This window comes from Macaca mulatta, chromosome 14 (genome assembly GCF_049350105.2).
Source record: "Macaca mulatta isolate MMU2019108-1 chromosome 14, T2T-MMU8v2.0, whole genome shotgun sequence".
Taxonomy (NCBI): domain Eukaryota; kingdom Metazoa; phylum Chordata; class Mammalia; order Primates; family Cercopithecidae; genus Macaca; species Macaca mulatta.
Window position 1 is genome coordinate 83,785,257 of NC_133419.1, and position 22,968 is coordinate 83,808,224.

Sequence of the window (22,968 nt, forward strand, 5' to 3'; positions counted from 1 at the left end):
TTAATCTATTCTCTTCATTTTGCAACCCTCTTCTTGTACAACCTTTAGCACATGGGGAAACTTTAGTATCAGAGAGGCCAGCTATACAGTCATGTGTTGGTTAGAGGGCTACAGGACACAGTACCATTTATAACTTACTGCTTCCAATCAAATCTGTTACCTCTCCACCTTGTGGCAGGGACTCTGTGACTCCCAGTCTCCTCAAAAGTAGAAAGGTAAGTTGTCGTTCTTTGTTTTTTCTTTTTTTGACACAGGGTGTTGCTCTTGTCACCCATACTTCAGTGGAGTGGTGCCATCATAGGGCACTGTAGCCTCAAACTCCCTAGGTTCAACTGATCCTCTTGCCTCAGCCTCCTAGGTAGCTGGGACTATAGGCATGCACCAACACACCTGGCCAATTAGTTTTTTTTATTTTTTTTATTTTTTTTCTGTAAGGTAAGGATCTTGCTTTGTTGTCAAGGCTAAGTTGTTCTTCAGCTGCCTAGGTGGGACAATATTTTGGGGTGGTCACCCAAGCTACACATTTTCTTTTGAACCATTCCAAACTGTCTACTTAGAAATGTTTTCTGTCTTTTAGCTATTTAGAAATTCTCGTTGCTTACTCAGAAGCATCTGTTCTCAGGTTGGATCTGGTTTCATACTCCACAGTTTTGCTTCCCTAAAACTTCACTTTACCAACAATGTGTAGGCTTTCAGGAGAGCTGACTCAAGGTCCCTGTGCTCAGAATTCATTGTTTTTTGCATTCTTGCTTTAGGTTATACCTAATTTTTGTAAATAAGCAAATGTCACTGAGCTTTCAAGGCAGTTGCAACTCTGGCACTGTTTATTTTCACTTGCAAAAGCTTGAATCTCAATTTCCTTGTCTTTAAAATGAGGAATAATAATACCTACCTCATAGGATTGTATTGATGTTAAATGGAATATTGTGTAGAAATCCTGAATGCGGTTTCTAGCACACAGAGGTATTCACTATATAGTAGTAGTCGTTGTATTATTTACTCCCTTTCTTTTTTTCCATTTTCTATATTACAGATGAATTGATACGGTCAGTGGATAAATAAACGTGTAGAGCCACATGCAGCTAAAGATAGGAAGAATTTATTTGGGAGTCTAATTATATATAAAGTATAAGTAAAATGAACTTATCATTCAGAACTATAAATATGGAATCCTCAAGAAGCTCTAAGTCTTTCTCCTGCCACCTTCTGGTCAGGACCTATGATTGCATTCTATTGTACCTTAAGATCCTCAGACCCCAAAATAATCAGCAATAGTACAATTTTTACTGAGAAAAAAAAATCTTAGAATAGTTTCCTAGGATAGTTTGACATATATAAAGCACTTTTTTGATAACAGCTGTTTTTATAGCACTTTCTCAGATATTATCTCATTTTAGTCTGCATCAACCCTATGAGGAGGTAGAATGATATATATATATTTGATCCCATGTTATAAATGAGAAAGCAGAGGCTCAGAGAAGTTGAGAGTCTTGTTAGAGCATACAGCTAGTATAAGGCAAGGGCAAACTCAGAATCTCTGCCTCCAGATTATATTTTTCTAATACTTCTGTGGAAATGACTATCAAATCCATACTTTAGTACTGTTGTCCCCACCAGGGCTCCCCACCTGTATTTCTCACTGCTTGTCAACTGGACATTTCCACCTGAAATTCCCAGTGGTGCTTGAATTAAAAAAAAAAAATGTTCAGAACCAAGCACAATATCAAGACCAGATTCTCTCCCCTATCTCTGCATTTAAATTAATGGCATCACTATTTTCTCAACTACCCAGTCTTGGACTCTTTTTTTTTTTTTTTTTTTTGAGATGGAGTCTCGCGCTGTCACCCAGGCTGGAGTGCAGTGGCCGGATCTCAGCTCACTGCAAGCTCCGCCTCCCGGGTTCACGCCATTCTCCTGCCTCCGCCTCCCGAGTAGCTGGGACTACAGGTGTCCGCCACCTTGGCCGGCTAGTTTTTTGTATTTTTTAGTAGAGACGGGGTTTCACCGTGTTAACCAGGATGGTCTCGATCTCCTGACCTCGTGATCCGCCCGTCTCGGCCTCCCAAAGTGCTGGGATTACAGGCTTGAGCCACCGCGCCCGGCCTCAGTCTTGGACTCTTAATGATTAGCTATGTTTTCTCCTTTAGGTCATACAAAAAGTGAGCCCATCCCGTAGGTGGGAACATGCTCTCTACTTTCGCTGCTTCCCTAGTTTAGGTTTCTATATCTTTCTTTCTGAACTACTGTGATAGAATTTTGGTATTTACTCCTTCCCTATCCAAATCCATTTGACTCACAGTGGTCAGCTTGATTTTCTTGTCACTCCTTGGATTGAAAATCTTCCTTACCTGAATAAGTACTGATTCTTCAGTTTGACATTCAGCCCTAACCTACCTCACCAACCTTATTTTTGTCTATTCTCCTACATATATTAATAGCTTATTTTTTCTTAAGCTACCTTATGCTTTCCCATCATTAAGCCTTTGTTCAATTTGTCCATATACCTTGAAAACTGCCTGTTGACTCTGTAAAATCCCCTAGGAACCGTCTCATTTATCACCCCTTTCCTAGTCTCCCTGGTCACACGTGATCTCTCCTTCCATCAAGCACCTTGTACTGGTCTGAGGGCTTCTTGTCATTTGTAATACAGCATGATTGGGCACTTAGTTTACCCACAGTACTGAAAATCTAAGTTTTATGAGATCATTTAACTTATGTTAATAACATCATCTTGGTCATCATTAACAACAGGTTTTGAGTATATTGGGCTTAGTGTTAAGACTTTATATTCAGCAGATACCATCTTCATTTTACAAATGAAGAAATCAACTCTCAGATAAAATGAACAATTTATAAAGTTACAAAGCTTGTTAGATGGCTAGCCATGATTTCAACCTGTCTAGCCCCAAGTCTATGCTTTTAACACCACTTGTTACTGCTATTATAAACCCCTCACACTCCCTCTTTCTGTGCTTTTAGGAACATTTATTTTGAAACTGTTTCTTTGAAAACTTCTGATGATAGCTTTTTTTTTTTTTTTTTTTCCTGAGACGAGTCTCGCTCTGTTGCCCAGACTGGAGAGCAGTGGCGTGATCTTGGCTCACTGCAACCTCATCTCCCAGGTTCAAGCAGTTCTTTGCCTCAGCCTCCCAAGTGGCTGGGAGTACAGGCGCCCACCACCACGCCTGGCTAATTTTTTTGTATTTTTAATAGAGACGGGGTTTCACTATCTTGGCCAGGCTGGTCTTGAACTCCTGACCTTGTGATCCACCCACCTCCACCTCCCAAAGTGCTGGGATTACATGTGTGAGCCACTGTGCCTGGCCTGATGATAGCTTTTTAATAGGGTTAATTTACTTATGAAAACTTAAAAATTGGTAATAATTTTGTTAAAATGTTACACTATAAGTTCAAACATATATTTCAAGATATGTCTTACATTGGAAGTTGAGATGATAAAATATAACATAGGATATCTTCATGACCTTGGGGTAGGAAAAAATGGGTAGACTGGACTTCATTAAAATAAGACTTCAGTTCATCAAAGATTATATGAACAGATTTGAAAAGGCAAGCCAAAGTGTAGAAAAACATATTTCCTTTCTTTCTCTCTGCTTTTCTTTCTTCATTCCTATCTGAAAAAGTTGTATCCAGAATATATAAAGAACTTATACAAATCAATGTGAAAAAGACAGTCCAGTAAAAAAACTGGGCAAGACTTGCATAGGCACTTCACAAAAGAAGATATCCAAGTGGGCCAGTAAACATGAAATTGTGCTCAAAATCACTGGTTATTAGAAATGTAAATTAAAACCCAAAGAAGATACCAATATATACCCATCAGAATGGCAAAAATTAAAATGGACGTTACCAAATGTTGGTGAGGATGTGGAAAAACTGGAGATTTTATATACCAATGGTGGCAGTGTAAATTGGCTTTACCACTTTGGAAAATTAATTCCTAGTGGAATTAGTACATGTTTCTTTGTGTACACAGGTGGACACCAAAAAATATATACATGAATGTTCTTGTCAGCCTTATTATATATATCTCTCAAACTAGAATCATCTAAAAATTCCCTCAACAGTAAGAATCAATACATTTTGCTATATTCATACAATGGAATATTATATAGCAATGAAAATGTATGAATTACTACTCTACACATCACTACGAATGAATTTCACAAACACTGTGCTGACTAAAAGAAAGCAATATGAAAGAGTACATACTGTATGATTCCATGTAGTCCACAAATCGGTAAGATAAGTCAGTAGTGCCTAGGAAGGGGCAAATGGAGGCTTCTGGGATGCTGGTAATGTCCAATCTCTTGATCTCAGTCATGGTCACAAAATGCATCAAGCTGTACCTTTTTTTCCTTTGTGCTCTTTGATATATATATAGTACTTAAAACAGTAAATTTAAACTAATGTTTTAAGTATTTTATATATATATATTTAAATATATACTTAAATATAATGTAATAGCTTTGGCAGAGCTGTCTGTCCACAGAGAGATTTATGTAGCACTGAACTCATAGCTTCTGTCTCCAGAACCAGTATTATTCAGGAAGTCCTTGATCTACAGCTTTGGGCCATGTTTGCTAATCAAGAATGGCTAACCGGGAACTGGCAATATTCCACGGTTACCTTCCATGTTTCACTTAACCTTATTTTCTACCTACAAAGGTCTGGAACAAGGTTGAACTTTGATATGGTTTCTGCTGGGCTTCTCTCTGACCTATGACATCCTAGCTTATGTACCTAGAGTGGCCCGTGGAGTAATTTGAGGATTTCAGGGAGTTTATCCACATTTAACTCTTGGCTTGGGGAAGTTCTAAAAGTTTGTGATTTGCCTTTCTTTCTCTTTGTTTATACCCTACTTTTTTGGGGGAGAAGGGTTGGTTTTGACACTGTTAAGGGTCTGTACTGGTAAGCAAGAAGGTGGAATTCTCTTATAGTTTCATATGCTGTCTAGAATTTTCAGAGTGCATAGGCTTTTTGAAAAATAAGAATTCCATATATCCCAGCAATAATTGGTAGATCCACAAAGTCAACAGTTTTATGTGTAGAATTTTAATCTGTTCAACAAACCTGTTAATTCTTTCAGGGTAAAAAAATATATACATTTTCACCACAAGGATTTTTGTCTAATTTTGTTGTAGTAATAGATTGCATTTACATTTAGAATTGCTTTTGGTGCTTAAGCATTATGATTCATGTATTTAGTATCTTAATATATAGTTCTGTTGAGTTTAGGAGAAAACATGTATTAGGGAGAAATATACTTCCTGGCTATAATGTAAGATAAAGAAACGAGTAATCTTGGTGAAAAATGTTCTCCAAATGCAGAAGCTTTTAGAAATTTGGAGATATGGAACCTTCAGTGAACAATTATGGAAGGCCTGTTGAATGCCAAGCACATATTTTCTTCTGAAGTAGTTGTATTTCAAGACTTGGTTTGATAGAACAAGTTACATATTTGGTGTTAGGAGCGACTTTGTTATTTAACCACTGTTTCTAGAAAATTTGGAATCCTTAAGGTCTCTTCTAATATATAAAAGGTAAAGAAAAATAAGTATTACTGTCTTTGGAACTCTTTAATTAATTTTTTTGAGACAGAGTCTCACTCTGTGCCCTGGCTGGCATTCAGGGTCATGATCTCGGCTCACTGCAGCCTCCACTTCCCAGGCTTAAGCAATCCTCCAGCCTCAGCCTCGTGAGTAGCTGGGACTACAGGCATGAGCCACCATGCCCAGCTAAATTTTTTCTGTATTTTTTGTAGAGAGGGGGGATTGTTGTCCAGGTTGGTCTCAAACTCCTGAGCTGAAAGCGATCTGCCCACGACAGCCTCCTAAAGCGCTGGGATTACAGATGTGAGCCACCATACCCTGCCTGTTTCTGGAAGTCATAACTCTTATTAAAGCACTGGAAAATTGGCTATATCTGACAAGTAGCCACCTCTTCCCCCTAAATTTTCTATATTCTTTCTCTAATTCCATCTAGTTAGATTAGGTTAAACTCCTGCCCCACCTGAGTGTTTTTCTTTTTTCTTTTGAGACAGGGTCTTGCTCTGTCGCCCAAGCTGGAGTGCAGTGGCACAATCTCGGCTCACTGCAACCTCTGTCTCCTGGGTTCAAGCGATTCTTATGCCTCAGCCTCCTGAGCAGCTGGGATTACAGGCATGCATCACCAAGCCCAGCTAATTTTTGTATTTTTAATGGAGATAGGGTTGGCCAGGCTAGTCTTGAACTCCTGACCTCAAGTGATCTGCCTGCCTTGGCCTCCCAAAGTGCTGGGATTATAGTCGTGAGCCACCGCACCTGGCCTCATCTTTAAAATATTGGTAATGCTACTCACTACACTTTATTTTTTATGTATAGTACGAAGAACAGTTGTATCATATGCTAAGTCCCAATCAAAGGTTTGTTATTTTTCTTCAGACTGGCCGCTAAGCTTTTTTTCCAAGAGAAGAGACCATCTGTATTGCCCTATGCCCACAAACACCTGGCCACTATAAGAGAAAGCTAGAAGTTTATCCTACTCTCAAGTTTGCAGCTGAGGGATATGGGAGGGACCAGATGCATGGTTGTTTTTCCAGGCGGTGTTGGATAATGGCAGCTTACTTCCATGTTCACACACTATTGAGTTAAACTAACTGGACTCATTAGAAAAGGTGTGGGCAGGAACACCCTGGGGAACTAACTCCAGCCATGGGCTCTCCCCAGGGACATGGTCCTTGTGCTGTTCTTGGAGCGTCTGTGTTCAGAGCTGTCCTGCCTAACTAGATGCATAGCATTTTTGATTGGAAGAATTACTCAAAGATAATTAACATCTAGTGACCACTCATTGTGTTTCCAGCCCTGCTTGCTCCTTACCATAGTATTTATTGATTCTTCCGTGCTGGGTCTTAAGAATACCAAGATGGACAAGAAATATTCAGAAACAGTGAGACCAGGAGACTAGGCAAAGTGCACAATGAGACTAGAGCAGTAGAGGGATCAAGTACAAAAACAAAAGAGGGAATGGGGAAGCTACGGAATTATTCGCAGCACTATGGGACTGGCAAAAGAATCCAGAAGATGACATACTAACACTTTCAGTTACCAATATCTTGTTAAATATTAGTGTCTGGGGATCTTTAGGTAGAGATAAAACTGAATGAGATAACATTGAAAATTGGCTATATCTGATAAGTAGCCACCTCTTACCCACTAAATTTTCTATATTCTTTCTCTAGTTCTTAAGTTGCCTCCTAGTCATACGATTCAGCACAATATAATACACTGGTACTTCAGATTTGGGAATTTATTCACAAAAAATCCTAAAAGAAATTTAATCAGAGTTGAAAATACTAGCATGGTTAATTTTTTTTCTTTTGAATAGGCAATGTAGAAAGACGAAAATGTGTGCTAGCATGAAAATTGTATTTGACCCTCTTTTCCTTTGTTTATAGGAAGACAGCGCTTCTTGTGAGTCAAACAAAGAGAAGAGGCGAGTAAAAAAAAAGGTTTCTTCTGGAGGAGTGTTTGTGAGAAGGTACTAATCAGTGAAATGACTAAATTAACCTGCTAGATTTTTCTCTTTCATTAAAAAAATTGATATAAATGTAAGTCTATACAAACTCTCAGAATTACTCTGATATGCTTCTATTCCAATTCTGAAGGCAGAAATGTTAAAGAGATTTAGAGATTTTTTAAATGACATGGACTCAGTTGTACACCTTCTCCTGATATTATTCTTATATAACTCTACACAGGCAAGACGAGATTTATGAGTAATTAATTTTACAAGTATTTACATAAGCTTTAAAATAGCTGGTATAGTAATCAAAAGAAATCTAGTTATAGTTCACTTTCTTTTTTTTAATTTATACTTTAAGTTCTAGGATACATGTGCATAACGTGCAGGTTTGTTACATATGGATATATGTGCCATGTTGGTGTGCTGCACCTATTAACTCATCATTTACATTAGGTATATCTCCTAATGCTATCCCTCCCCACTACCCCTCCCCCACGACAGGCCCCGGTGTGTGATGTTCCCCACCCTGTGTCCAAGTGTTCTCATTCTTCAATTCCTACCTATGAGTGAGAACATGCGGTGTTAGGTTTTCTGTCTTGTGATAGTTTGCTGAGAATGATGGTTTCCAGCTGCATCTATGTTCCTACAGAGGACATAAACTCATCTTTTTTTTATGGCTGCATAGTATTCCATGGTGTGTATGTGCCACATTTTCTAAAACCAGTCTGTCATTGATGGACATTTGGGTTGGTTCCAAGACTTTGCTATTGTGAATAGTGCCGCAATAACCATACGTGTGCATGTGTCTTCATAGCAGCATGATTTATAATCCTTTGGGTATATACCCAGTAATGGGATGGCTGGGTCAAATGGTATTTCTAGTTCTAGATCCTTGAGGAATCGCCACACTGTCTTCCACAATGGTTGAACTAGTTTACAGTCCCACCAACAGTGTAAAAGTGTTCCTATTTCTCCACATCTTCTCCAGCACCTGTTGTTTCCTGACTTTTTAATGATTGCCGTTCTAACTAGGTGTGAGATGGTATCTCATTGTGGTTTTGATTTGCATTTCTCTGGTGGCTAGTGATGATGAGCATTTTTTTTCATGTGTCTGTTGGGTACATAAATGTCTTCTTTTGAGACATGTCTGTTCATGTCCTTTGCCCACTTTTTGATGGGGTTGTTCTTTTCTTGTAAATTTGTTTGAATTCTTTGTAGGTTCTGGATATTAGCCCTTTGTCAGATGGGTAGATTGCAAAACTTTTCTCCCATTCTACAGGTTGCCTGTTCACTCTGATGGTAGTTTCTTTTGCTGTGCAGAAGCTCTTGTTTAATTAGATCCCATTTGTCAATTTTGGCTTTTGTTGCCATTGCTTTTGGTGTTTTAGACATGAAGTTCTTGCCCATGCCTATGTCCTAAATGGTATTGCCTAGGTTTTCTTCTAGGGTTTTTATGGTTTTAGGTCTAATATTTAACTCTCTAATCCATCTTGAATTGATTTTTGTATAAGGTGTAAGAAAGGGATCCAGTTTCAGCTTTCTACATAGGGCTAGCCAGTTTTCCCAGCACCATTTATTAAATAGGGAATCCTTTCCCCATTTCTTGTTTTTGTCAGGTTTGTCAAAGATCAGATGGTTATACATGTGTGGCATTATTTGAGGGCTCTGTTCAGTTCCATTGGTCTACATCTCTGTTTTGGTACCAATACCATGCTGTTTTGGTTACTGTAGTCTTGTTGTATAGTTTGAAGTCAGGTAGTGTGATGCCTCCAGCTTTGTTCTTTTGGCTTAGGATTGTTTTGGCAATGTGGGCTCTTTTCTGGTTCCATATGAACTTGAAAGTAGTTTTTTTGAATTCTGTGAAGAAAGTCGTTGGTAGCTTAATGGGGATGGCATTGAATCTATTAATTACCTTGGGCAGTATGGCCATTTTCATGATATTGATTTTTCCTGTCCATGAGCATGGAATATTCTTCCATTTGTTTGTTTCCTCTTTTATTCCATTGAGCAGTGGTTTGTAGTTGTCCTTGAAGAGGTCCTTGACATCCCTTTAAGTTGGATTCCTAGGTATTTTATTCTCTTTGAAGCAATTGTGAATGGGAGTTCACTCATGATTTGACTCTCTTTTTGTCTGTTATTGGTGTATAAGAATGCTTGTGATTTTTGCACATTGATTTTGAATCCAGAGACTTTGCTGAAGTTGCCTATCAGCGTAAGGAGATTTTGGGCTGAGACGATGGGGTTTTCTTAATATACAATCATGTCATCTGCAAACAGGGACAATTTGACTTCCTCTTTTCCTAATTGAATACTCTTTATTTATTTCTCCTGCCTGATTGTCCTGGCCAGAACTTCCCACACTATGTTGAATAGGAGTGGAGAGAGAGGGCATCCCTGTCTTGTGCCAGTTTTCAAAGGGAATGTTTCCAGTTTTTGCCCATTCGGTACGATATTGGCTGTGGGTTTGTCATAAATAGCTCTTTATTTTGAGATACGGCCCATCAATACCTAGTTTATTGAGAGTTTTTGGCATGAAGGGCTGTTGAATTTTGTCAAAGGCCTTTTCTGCATCTGTTGAGATAATCATGTAGTTTTTGTTTTTGGTTCTGTTTATGTGATGGATTACGTTTATTGATTTGCATATGTTGAACCACCCTTGCATCCCAGGGATGAAGCCGACATAATGGTGGTGGATAAGCTTTTTGATGTGCTGCTGGATTCGGTTTGCCAGTATTTTATTGAGGATTTTCGCATCAATGTTCATCACAGATATTGCTCTAAAATTCTTTTGTTGTTGTGTCTCTGCCAGGCTTTGGTATTAGGATGATGTCAGTCTCATAAAATGAGTTAGGGGGGATTCCCTCTTTTTCTGTTGATTGGAATAGTTTCAGAAGGAAACTATTTTGTACAGCTCCTCTTTGTGCCTCTGGTAGAATTTGGCTGTGAATCTGTCTGGTCCTGGACTTTTTTGGTTGGTAGGCCATTAATTATTGCCTTAATTTCAGAGCTTCTTATTGGTCTATTCAGGGATTCAATTTCTTCCTGGTTTAGTCTTGGGAGGGTGTATGTGTCCAGGAATTTATCCATTTCTTTAGGTTTTCTAGTTTATTTGCATAGAGGCGTTTATAGTATTCTCTGATGGTAGTTTGTATTTCTGTGGGGTCAGTGGTGATATTCCCTTTATCATTTTTTATTGCGTCTATTTGATTCTTCTCTCTTTTCTTCTTTATTAGTCTTGCCAGCAGTCTATCAATTTTGTTGATCTTTTCAAAAAACCAACTCCTGGATTCATTGATTTTTTGAAGGGTTTTTTGTGTCTCTATCTCCTTCAGTTCTGCTCTGATCTTAGTTATTTCTTGCCTTCTGCTGGCTTTTGAATGTATTTGCTCTTGCTTCTCTAATTCTTTCAATTGTGATGTTAGGGTGTCAATTTTAGATCTTTCCTGCTTTCTCCTGTGGGCATTTAGTGCTATAAATTTCCCTCTATACATTGCTTTAAATGTGTTCCAGAGATTCTGGTATGTTGTATCTTTGTTCTCATTGGTTTCAAAGAACATCTTTATTTCTGCCTTCATTTCGTTATGTACCCAGTAGTCATTCAGGAGCAGGTTGTTCAGTTTCCATGTAGTTGAGTGGTTTTGAGTGAGTTTCTTAATCCTGAGTTCTAGTTTGATTGCACTGTGGTCTGAGAGACAGTTTGTTATAATTTCTGTTCTTGTACATTTGCTGAGGAATGCTTTACTTCTAACTATGTGGTCAATTTTGGAGTAAGTGTGATGTGGTGCTGAGAAGAATGTATATTCCATTGATTTGGGGTGGAGAACTCTGTAGATATCTATTAGGTCCGCTTGGTGCACAGCTGAGTTGAACTCCTGGATATCCTTGTTAACTTGCTGTCTCATTGATCTGTCTAATGTTGACAGTGGGGTGTTAAAGTCTCCCATTATTATTGTGTGGGGATATAAGTCTCTTTGTAAGTCTCTAAGGACTTGCTTTATGAATCTGGGTGCTCCTGTATTGGGTGCATATATATTTAGGATAGTTAGCTCTTCTTGTTGAAATGATTCCTTTACCATTATGTAATGGCCTTCTTTGTCTCTTCTGATCTTTGTTGGTGTAAAGTCTGTTTTATCAGAGACTAGGATTGCAACCCCTGCCTTTTTTTGTTTTCCATTTGCTTGGTAGATCATCTTTTATCCCTGTATTTTGAGCCTATGTGTGTCTCTGCACATGTAATGGGTCTCCTGAATACAGCAAACTGATGAGTCTTGACTCTTTATCCAATCTGCCAGTCTGTATCTCTTTTAATTAGAGCATTTAGCCCATTTACATTTAAGGTTAATATTGTTATGTGTGAATCTGATCCTGTCATTATGATGTTAGCTGGTTATTTTACTTGTTATTTGATGCAGTTTCTTCCTAGCATTGATGGTCTTTACATTTTGTCATGTTTTTGCGCTGGCTGGTACCGGTTGTTCCTTTCCATGTTTAGTGTTTCCTTCAGGAGCTCTTGTGGGGCAGGCCTGGTGGTGACAAAATCTCTCAGCATTTGCTTGTCTGTAAAGGATTTTATTTCTCCTTCACTTATGAAACTTAGTTTGGCTGGATATGAAATTCTGGGTTGAAAATTCTTTTCTTTAAGAATGTTGAATATTGGCCTCCCACTCTCTTCTGGCTTGTAGAGTTTCTGCCAAGAGATCCATTGTTAGTCTGATGGGCTTCCCTTTGTGGGTAACCTGACCTTTCTCTCTGGCTGCCCTTAACATTTTTTTCTTCATTTCAACTTTGGTGAATCTGACAATTATGTGTCTTGGAGTTGCTCTTCTCGAGGAATATCTTTGTGGTGTTCTGTATTTCTTGAATTTGAATGTTGGCCTGCCTTGCTAGATTGGGGAAGTTTTCGTGGATAATATCCTGAAGAGTGTTTTCCAACTTGGTTCCATTCTCCCTGTCACTTTCAGGTACACCAGTCAGACGTAGATTTGGTCTTTTCACATAGTCCCATGTTTCTTCGAGGCTTTGTTCATTTATTTTTACTCTTTCGTTTTATTTTTTATGTTTATTTATTTATTTTTATTCTTTCTTTGTTTTATTTTTACTTCTTGCTTCATTTCATTTGAACTTCAGTCACTGATACTCTTTCTTCCAGTTGATTGAATCGGTTAATGAAGCTTGTGTATTTGTCATGTAGTTCTTGTGCCATGCTCTATCAGGTCATTTAAGGACTTCTATACATTGTTTAATTAGCCATTCGTCTAAGCCATTCGTTTTTCAAGGTTTTTAGCTTCTTTGCGATCGGTTTGAATCTCCTCCTCCTTTAGCTCGGAGAAGTTTGATCATCTGAAGCCTTCTTCTCTCAACTCGTCAAAGTCTTTCTCCATCCAGCTTTGTTCTGTTGCTGGTGAGGGGCTGCATTCCTTTAAAGGGGGTGAGGCACTCTGATTTTTAGAATTTTCAGCTTTTCTGCTCTGTTTTTTCCCCATCTTTGTGGTTTTATCTACCTTTGGTCTTTGATGATGGTGATGTACAGATGGGTATTTGGTGTGGATGTCCTTTCTGTTTGTTAGTTTTCATTCTAACAGTCAGGACCCTCAGCTGCAGGTCTGTTGGAGTTTGCTGGAGGTCCAGTCCAGACCCTGTTTGCCTGGGTATCAGCAGTGGAGGCTGCAGAAGAGTGAATATTGCTGAACAGCAAGTGTTGCTGCCTGATCGTTCCTCTGGAAGCTTCGGCTCAGAGGGGTACCCGGCCGTGTGAGGTGTCAGTTTGCCCTACTCGGGGGTGCCTTTCAGTTAGGCTACTTGGGGTCAGGGACCCACTTAAGGAGGCAGTCTGTCCTTTCTCAGATCTCAAACTCCGTGCTGGGAGAACTACTACTCTCTTCAAAGCTGTCAGACAGGGACATTTAAATCTGCAGAGGTTTCTGCTGCCTTTTGTTTGGCTGTGCCTTGTCCCTGGCTATGCCTTATCTCCAGAGTCTACACTTGGCTGGAGTCTACAAAGGCATGCAGGCCTCTTTGAACTACGGTGGGCTCCATCCTTTTTGAGCTTCCTGGCCACTTTGTTTACCTACTCAAGCCTCAGGAATGGCAGGCGTCCCTCCTTCAGCCTTACTGCCACCTTGCAGTTAGATCTCAGACTGCTGTGCTAGTAATAAGAGAGGATCCATGGGTGTGGGACCCTCCCAGCCAAGTGTGGGATAAAATCTCCTGGTGTGCCGTTTGCTCAAACCCTTGGAAAAGCACAGTATTAGGGTGGGAGTGACCCAATTTTCCAGGTGCTGTGTGTCATGGTTTCCCTTGGCTAGGAAAGGGAATTCCCTTACCCCTTGCACTTCCTGGGTGAGGCGATGCCTCGCCCTGCTTTGGCTCTCACTCGGTGGGCTGCACCCTCTGTCCTGCACCCACTGTCTGACACGCCCCAGTGAGATGAACCCGGTACCTCAGTTGGAAATGCAGAAATCACCTGTCTTCTGTGTCGCTCATGCTGGGAGCTATAGCCTGGAGCTGTTCCTATTCGGCCATCTTCTATGTCTTTCACTTTCTAGAGAGTACCCTTCACTTCTAGTGTGGATATGTTTAAAAAAATTTTTTTTTCAAATGACATAACTGCAAGGTTTTTAAGAATATAGAGAAGAGGCAGATTGGTCAGGATAAGAAACACTTAGCTTTAGTTTTTCCTCTTTTTCCACTTGATCTTAAAGAGTAGTAGTGCTTGGCCAACTAAAAAACAGCTATGGCTTTTCAGTTCAGTTCTGACTTCAATTCCCTCTTTTTTCCTACCCCCCTCTCTTTTCTCTTCTATTCCCTCCATGAGCTAGGAAAGATTTATGACTCTCTTGGGGCCAGCTGTGTCGCTCTTGTCTCCCCCTGAAGATCTGTCACTGGTTTTGGGCTTCCGTGGCAGCAGCCATCTCACCATTCCATAGACTGCCCACCCTTTGGACCCTTGCATGTACTTCATGTGGATACTAAAGTCATTCTGACCTAATATCACCAGAAATAGTTTGCTGTGACAACAGTGCATTTGATTGCTGAAACCAGTTCAGCAGGTTAAGGGTCTGGCCCAGTAGAGCAATGCTTGAGACAGGGTAAATCTGTCCAATTCTAGAGTTCAGTGATAGGAAGCTTACTGGCCTTAAGATAAAACCCATATTCTCTTGCTGAGCACAGTGGCACACATCTGTAGTCCTAGCTACTTTGGAGGCTGAGGCAGCAGGATTGCTTGAGCCAAGGAGTTCATCAAGGCTAAAGATGATCATGCCTATAGTCACTGCACTCCAGCCTGGCAACACATGAGACCCTGTCTCTGCAGAGGCAGAGCCTGATCCCACAGAAGCAGAATAGAATGAATGTCTCTTCAGATAGGCTGGTCCCAAATAGGAGTGGGGAGGAAGTAGGCTAATTGCGCCTTGTTTCTTCTACTAGATTTACAGTTGGGCAAGTCACTTTACCCAGGGCAGACTGGATAAGGGAATGAAGAATGACGATAATGTTATGCTACTGGAGCTTCCTTCCCATGGAGGAGAGACACATTCCCTCTTAATATTTTAGAGTATTTTAAATCTTAACAGACTACTAATTTATTTACTTGCTTAATGTCTCTCTCCTTCACTAAGATTATCAATTCAATAAGAATAAAACCATGTTTATCTCTGTGCACAAAGGGACTAGCATGCTGTTTGGCATATAGCAGGCAGTCATACTGGTTAATTGAACAAATGCAGTGTACTTTGTTACAGTGGACTTTAATATATATGGTCACTTATTAATTGACCCAGTAGAAATTCATGTACAATGTGCTAAGAACTCTCTTAGGCAATAGGATTGTGAGATAAAAATGAATCAGAATGCAACAGGATAATGTCAAGAGTTTTTCTTTTGAAAACAAATCAGCAGTTAGATTTTTGAGGAAAATATAGTTGGAAAGCCTCTGACTCTCTAACTCACTGGACCATATGGACCAATCTCTTGACTACTCTATGCTGCAGATTCCCTGTTTGTTTATAGCTAAACAAATGACAAGGTTATTTTGAATAACTGATTTTGTCCAACTTTTATAGCTATTACCAAGGCATTATGAAATCAAAATGTTTACTTTTTGGTCTTGTCTTCTTGATCTGGATAAAACTGAAGAACTAAGATGAAAAGGACATTTTAAAATTTCTTTGAAATTACTTATGATTTACTAATAGATATTACTTTGTAAGAAAAAATATACATCTAATAACAAAACTAGAATTTAAATTTTCCTATGAGTTTCTTGAGAGTAGGTACTAGATATCAATAAATGTTTGCTGAATTTAAGTCATTAAGGAAAGCTTTGTTTTATGTAATAAATTTAAGATGGGTTAACTTAAACTAGGTTAAGAAGCAGGGATAAACTGGTTTTTGAGTATCAGATATTTTAAAAATACATGCAATAATCAGAGCTCAATATTTAGCACCTCTACAGATTTCATATTAAGTGGTGTACATTTGCACTAAAGCACACATTTATTTATGAAATGGAGTCTTGCTCTGTCACCCAGGCTGGAGTGCAGTGGCGCTATCTCAGCTCACTGCAACCTCTTCCTCCCAGGTTCAAGCAATTCTCCTGCCTCAGCCTCCCAAGTAGCTGGGATTACAGGCATGCACCACCACATCTGGCCAATTTTTGTATTTTCAGTAGAGACAGGGTTTCACCATGTTGGCCAGGCTGGTCTAGAACACCTGACCTCAAGTGATCCGCCTGCCTCAGCCTCCCAAAGTGCTGAGATTACCGGTGTGAGCCACCGCACCTGGCCTATCAATCATCATTTTAAAATTTATTGTTTTAGTTCATTACCAAAAAGAAATCAATCTCCCGCTATATGGTAAGTTACTTTTAAAACCCACACAACTTTGTTGTAATAGTCTTTTATTTTATAAAAAAAAATGTAATTATGCAATGGTTATCAGGAAAGTTAATTCAGTAATAAATATGTAGGCTAGGGAATAGTTTTCAAATATTCAACCAATACCAACAAAATCCTGTATGATTTACACAATTGTTCAAGCAAACACAAGAAAACTCTGGTTCGATTTCTATGAACTATCAAAAAGGACGAAATGCTCTTCCATCTCAAACCAGGTCTGAATGACAGCTTTTCAATATACTAAAGACACACACAATAAAGACAAAATATCTCTTTCTAAAATATTCCTCTTTTAGTCCATATACACTTTGAATAATCTTGTGTAGTAAATTTTTGCTGCAACTGACAATGTTCGAAGTAAATCTCTCCTGGTTTGGTGTTCTAAGAAGCCAACAGCCATGGCAGTATGAGCATTACTACTACTTCCAGAATCTATAAAATCCCAATGCTATTGCCAGGCAAGTAAACACCGAAGCTGTGAAAAGAAGAAACTGTGTTATAGGTCTTGTATTTGTATTATTTTGCAGAGCTAATGAGAATAATGTTATCTTTAAGTGAAGAGCAAAAAAATAGGAAATCCAAGCAATTTTCTATCCTGTTTTTTATTCCCTAGAAAATTAAGGATGAAAGACATTCTTAAGGACAGCATTAATGCCCAATTCTTAAAAGCACCTGTATATTCAAATGTAAATTATATGTCATTTAGAACATATAAACTGTATTTAAAATCATTAACATTAGCATTATTGACTACTATAAATAATTATAAGCTCTAACTTCAGATCTCATGATAAATGAAATCTTTCTTGTATTAAAAATTATGTAGTTAGGCTAGTAAAATATACATATATCTATGAGAAGAGAATTTTAATTGCCTTTTCAGTGCATTTTAAAATAATTTCTTGTAATTGTTAAAAAAAAATCTTAATAAAAACTCTTTAAACTCAATGAGGTAGAAGAAAAGGCAGAAGCAGCATCAGGTTTTTAAAATAGTTAATATACTACCTGTACTTTATGTTACATAATTTTGGATTAAAAAAAAATTCAGTTTTCCCAGCTTTTAGAAGGTAAGTCTGTGTGTGGCCTTTAGGGACTCCCTAGTTTCCAGTTTGTTTAAAATACCAATGAATGAATTTTAAAAACAAACAAGTTAGAGATGAAGAGAAAACTTTTGTGAATAAAGACACAAGAAATTAGCCTTTCAAAGTAAAGTTATTCATAATGTATAAACCCATTTGTACACCATCCCATTTGATCCTACTACTTACTGAAACTTGGTTAATGATAAGATCATTGTCTCAGTTTTAATAAATGGGATTAGGCATCTCTAAGAAATACAGAGGACATTTGAGAAGTAATAACACAAAGTTTCTAGTCTTACTGCCACTGGGCAATTATATATTCTCTCATTTGATCCTGCTACTATTTGCCACGTGTCGGGTAGTATGCTAGTATGCTGAGCAATTACACAGTAACCAGGAGATTGGTGGTATTATCCCTGTTGTACAGACGAGGTAATATACCCAATTACATCGCTAGCAAATAGTGGAGGCAGGATTTAAGACTAAGTGTACTTGGGCTGGGCACGGTGGCTCACGCCTGTAATCCCAGCACTTTGGGAGGCCGAGGCAGGCAGATCACGAGGTCAGGAGATCGAGACCATCCTGGCTAACACGGTGAAACCCCGTCTCTACTAAAAATACAAAAAAAAAATTAGCTGGGCATGGTGGCGGGCGCATGTAGTCCCAGCTACTTGGGAGGCTGAGGCAGGAGAATGGCATGAACCTGGGAGGCGGAGGTTGCAGTGAGCTGAGATCGCACCACTGCATTCCAGCCTGGGCAACAGAGTGAGACCCATCTCAAAAAAAAAAAAAAAAAAAAAAAAAGACTAAGTGTACTTGACTCCAACGCCTTTTTTTTTTCTTTTAATAAAAAAACACACAAAAAATTTGTTATCCTTATTATATACTGTGACACCTGAAAGACTCAATCTGTCATTTATTTGAGTCACATAGTGCTATCTAAGTGGTTACATCCTTGCTGATTCAACAGCTGATAAATTAAATTTTAGATAACCAAATGAACACTTACTTATTGTGAGGTGGGAGGTATTTTGTTCCTTCAGTAGAATATACAATCATTACTACATTTAAGTTTCTCTCTCATGTCTTGCTGCTGTTATTTCAGCTTTTATTTCTCATGGCTATTGTTGTAGTAACTATGGAGCCATCTCCAAATTATTTAAGTTTGCTGTTTATCCTCTATACCCTGTCTAGGGAGACATTCTACATATATGTAAAATGCTTAGGTGAGCATGTGCCTGGTACATTTTAAGCACTCTGTAAACATTAGCTTTCATTATTTATCTGCCAAGAGCAAAATCTGCCACATTATCTACATAGATTAAATGGAAATTGCTATTATTCCTTGGTGGCAGTGTTCTGGATCAAAAGGTGGTGTCTGACCCAGGATGAACCATTCAGACTTCTTTCTGAGGATTTCACAAATTGGAACTAAGCAAAGAGGGCAATCTCTCCTGATTAGTTAAAGTGGAATGATAAAAGAGTCTAGGTGCTAATGTTTCCAACTTATGGAGAAAGCTGGTATGAGAAATTGAGGCACACATTCACAGATGTAAACAGTAAGTTCTGATTCCAATTATGCTTGTAGGTAGGCTATTTTACTTGTGCCTCTTCCATGGTTCAGCTGATGGCTGGGGGCTCCATCTTCAACCCTGCTGGCACCTCAACATCAGTGGTGACTGCCCAGAAAATGACTAAGAGTATAAACCAGCAGTTTTCTTTTAGACAGCAATTTGTTAATATCAAACATTTTAAATGTGCATATCTTTTTGACCCCAAAATTTAAATGTACATAGCAAGTTGTTATATAGAAATACTAGCATGGGGGTACAAAGATATGTGTGTGTGTATGTATATTTACTCAAACGTAACACATATATATGGCTGTTCAATACAGTATTGTCCTTAATAATGAAAAACTGGAGGGAGAATGCCTGTTAATAGAGGACTGGATATATAAATTTCAGCATTTTCATATAGGGAATACTGTGCTTTCTAATAAAAAGATGTCTGTGTGTATTGATGTGGAAAGAAATAGGACATTTGGTCAAATTTTTAAAAATTGTAGACTATAAAAAATACGTGATCTAATTATTTTTATAAAGTATATAAGATGTTTATATATAGAAGACTAGAAAATGTTTACTACTAATAGTAAATATACATGGGGAGGTGCTTTCACTTTTACTGCTTTTGAATTCTGTGAATAGTTTATAATGAAAATACATTACTTTTTATAAAAGGAAAGAAAAAAGACAAGTAATAGTTGACTAGGGCATTCTTTCTAAATCACTGGGCTGGGCCCTGTAATTGGGTCAGGTCAAATGGTACCTGAGGAGCTCAGTATGTGACAAATAATCTAATTTTGGGGTAGTATCTGTGCTGAATCAGTTGATTTAAGGTAAGGTCATCTCCCCCTCCTCCAGGTTTTTAATGGGCTTATATCTACTTTTTTGATCTTTTTTCTCTAACCTCATTCAAATCTTTATGGAAGAACATAAGCAATACAAAGAAAATTTTCATTTTGTTTTTTCACTGTAGAATACAGAGTTTATCCTTCTATCATTTTTGTGCTTGTGTTTATATATTTCTTTTATATCCACATGCTTTTTCTATTAGTAAGCTGCAGAATTGCCTGCTAAACTTATATTCTGAAGGGTAACACATCTATCTGTGAGGATGAAAGCAGCTTAACATTTAGAACTGTCCCATACTACACCCTATATGTTCCTTCCTCTGGCTATGTCTAATTTGGAATCTGCTATAATAAAAATTAGAAGTATTTAAAAAAAAACCCAATAATCCGACAAATATCCTAAGACTAGAACCTTCTTTAAGCACTACAGGGGACCAAGCAATAAAGGAGCCGTGTTTTATAGCTCCTCCTTTTTCTCCTGTGCCTGCTCAGTTACCTTGGTAGGTAGGAACTAACAGGAAAATGAGATGGCGGCAATTTCTTTCTCTGACAGTCTTACCTGCAAGATAACGAATTGTCTCAAGTTTGTTAGACTCCATCAGTGTTTTCAAGGAAGCAATTTCAGCGTCAATTTTATTACTGGTCTCTGAAATAATACTTTTGGTTTGAGTATCCTGTAGTAAACCAGAATAAATAAGAGAACTTAATTTTGTTCCTTTGTATTAAATGGACAAAAGCATTTACATTAGAAACCCTCACTTATGGGCTAATTGTGATACAAAAGTCTTAATTGGGGAAACAGTAAAAGCATAGTGGTATAAAAAAATTTTAAGCATTCCAAGATGGCCAAAAAGGAACAGCTCCGGTCTGCAGCTCTCAGTGTGACTGATGCAGATGATGATGGGTGATTCCTGCATTTCCAACTGAGGTACCTGGTTCATCTCATTGGGACTGGTTGGACAGTGGGTACAGCCCACAGAGGGCGAACTGAAGGAGGGCAGGGTGTTGCCTCACCCAGGAAGTGCAAAGGGTCAGGGGATTTCCCTTTCCTAGCCAAGGGAAGCCATGACAGACTACCTGGAAAAACGGGACACTCCCGCTCAAATACTGTGCTTTTCCCAAGGTCTTAGCAACCAGCAGACAAGGAGATTCTCTCCTGCACCTTGCTCAGCAGGTCCCACTCCCACGGAGCCTTGCTCACTGCTAGCGCAACAGTCTGACATGGAACTTGTGAGGCGGCAGCCTGGCTGGAGGAGGGGTGTCTGCCATTGCTGAGGCTTGAGTAGGTAAAGTGGCTGGGGAGCTTGAACTGGGCGGAGCCCACCACAGCTCAACAAGGCCTACTGTCTCTAGATTCCACCTCTGTGGGCAGGGCATAGCTGAACAAAAGGCAGCAGACAACTTCTGCAGACTTAAATGTCTCTGACAGCTCTGAAGAGAGCAGTTGCTCTCCCAGCACCGCGTTTGAGCTCTGAGAACACACAGACTGCCTCTTCAAGTGGGTCCCTGACCCCCGTGTAGCCTAACTGGGAGACATCTTCCAGTAGGGGTTGAAAGACACCTCATATAGGTGGCTGCCCCTCTGGGACGAAGCTTCCAGAGGAAGGATCAGGCAGCAATATTTGCTGTTCTGCAGCCGCTGCTGGTGATACCCAGGTAAACAGGGTCTGGAGTGGACCTCCAGCAAACTCCAACAGACCTGCAGCTGAGGGACCTGACTGTTAGAAAGAAAACAAACAGAAAGGAATAGCATCAGCATCAACAAAAAGGTCATCCACACCAAAACCCTATCTATAGGTCACCAACATCAAAGACCAAAGGTAGATAAAACAACAAAGATGGGGAGAAACCAGAGCAGAAAAGCTGAAAATTGTAAAAATCAGAGCGCCTCTTCTCCTCCAAAGGATTGCAGTTCCTTGCCAACAATGGAACAGAGCTGGATGGAGAATGACTTTGACGAGTTGACAGAAGTAGGCTTCAAAAGGTTGGTAATAACAAACTTCTCCAAGCTAAAGGAAGATGTTCGAACCCATCACAAGGAAGCTAAAAACCTTGAAAAAAGATTATGAATGGCTAATTAAAATAAACAGCATAGAGAAGACCTTAAATGACCTGATGGAGCTGAAAACCATGGCATCAGAACTTTGTGATGCATGCCCAAGCTTCAATAGCCAATTTGATCAAGTGGAAGAAAGGGTATCAGTGATTGAAGATCAAATGAATGAAATAAAGTGAGAATACAAGGTGAGAGAAAAAAGAGTAAAAAGAAATGAACAAAGCCTCCAAGAAATATGCGAGTCTGTGAAAAGACCAAATATACGTTTGATTGGTGTACCTGAAAGTGATGGGAAGAATGGAACCAAGTTGGAAAACACTCTTCAGGATATTATCCAGGAGAACTTCCCCAACCTAGCAAGGGAGGCCAACATTCAAATTCAGGAAATATAGAGAACATCACAAAGATACTCCTCGAGAAGAGCAACCCCAAGACACATAATTGTCAGATGCACAAAGGTTGAAATGAAGGAAAAAGTGTGTTAAAGGGCAACCAGAAAGGAAGGTCGAGTTACCCACAAAGGGAAGCCCATCAGACTAACAGTGGATCTCTTGGCAGAAACTCTACAAGCCAGAAGAGAGTGGGGGCCAATATTCAACATTCTTAAAGAAAAGAATTTTCAACCCAGAATTTCATATCCAGCCAAGTTTCATAAGTGAAGGAGAAATAAAATCCTTTACAGACAAGCAAATGCTGAGAGATTTTTGTCACCACCAGGCCTGCCTCACAAGAGCTCCTGAAGGAAACACTAAACATGGAAAGCAACAACCAGTACCAGCCACTGGAAAAACATGCCAAATTGTAAAAACCATTGATGCTAGGAAGAAAGGGCATCAATTAATGGGCAAAATAACCAGCTAACATCATAATGACAGGATCAAATTCACACATAACAATATTAACCTTAAATGTAAATGGACTAAATGCCCCCAATTAAAAGACACAGACTGGCAAATTGGATAGCGTCAAGACTCATCAGTATGCTGTATTCAGGAG

General features: G+C 39.0%; 2 protein-coding genes across 15 annotated transcripts in view; one reads left to right on the forward strand and one right to left on the reverse strand.

Annotated features, from left to right (window-relative positions):
- The window catches only part of ANKRD42 (ankyrin repeat domain 42), a 95,624-nt gene that overhangs the window by 62,484 nt on the left and 10,172 nt on the right, over window positions 1–22,968 (forward strand). For 6 of the 9 annotated variants that reach the window (XM_015115348.3, XM_028833878.2, XM_077964115.1 and 3 more), the window contains one exon: window positions 7,457–7,539. In XM_015115348.3, coding sequence (XP_014970834.2) covers window positions 7,457–7,539 — 83 coding nt within the window. Of the gene's footprint in view, window positions 1–7,456; window positions 7,619–22,968 lie in introns of those variants that run through there. The other 3 variants (XM_077964116.1, XM_077964120.1, XM_077964119.1) reach the window with 1 other exon arrangement.
- The window catches only part of CCDC90B (coiled-coil domain containing 90B), a 44,910-nt gene that overhangs the window by 5,539 nt on the left and 16,403 nt on the right, over window positions 1–22,968 (reverse strand). For 4 of the 6 annotated variants that reach the window (XM_015115292.3, XM_028832596.2, XM_077960531.1 and 1 more), the window contains 2 exons: window positions 20,476–20,590; window positions 16,404–16,893 (listed from right to left, as the gene is read on the reverse strand). In XM_015115292.3, coding sequence (XP_014970778.1) covers window positions 16,838–16,893; window positions 20,476–20,590 — 171 coding nt within the window. In that variant the 3' untranslated portion in view covers window positions 16,404–16,837. 6 annotated transcript variants of the gene reach the window in all.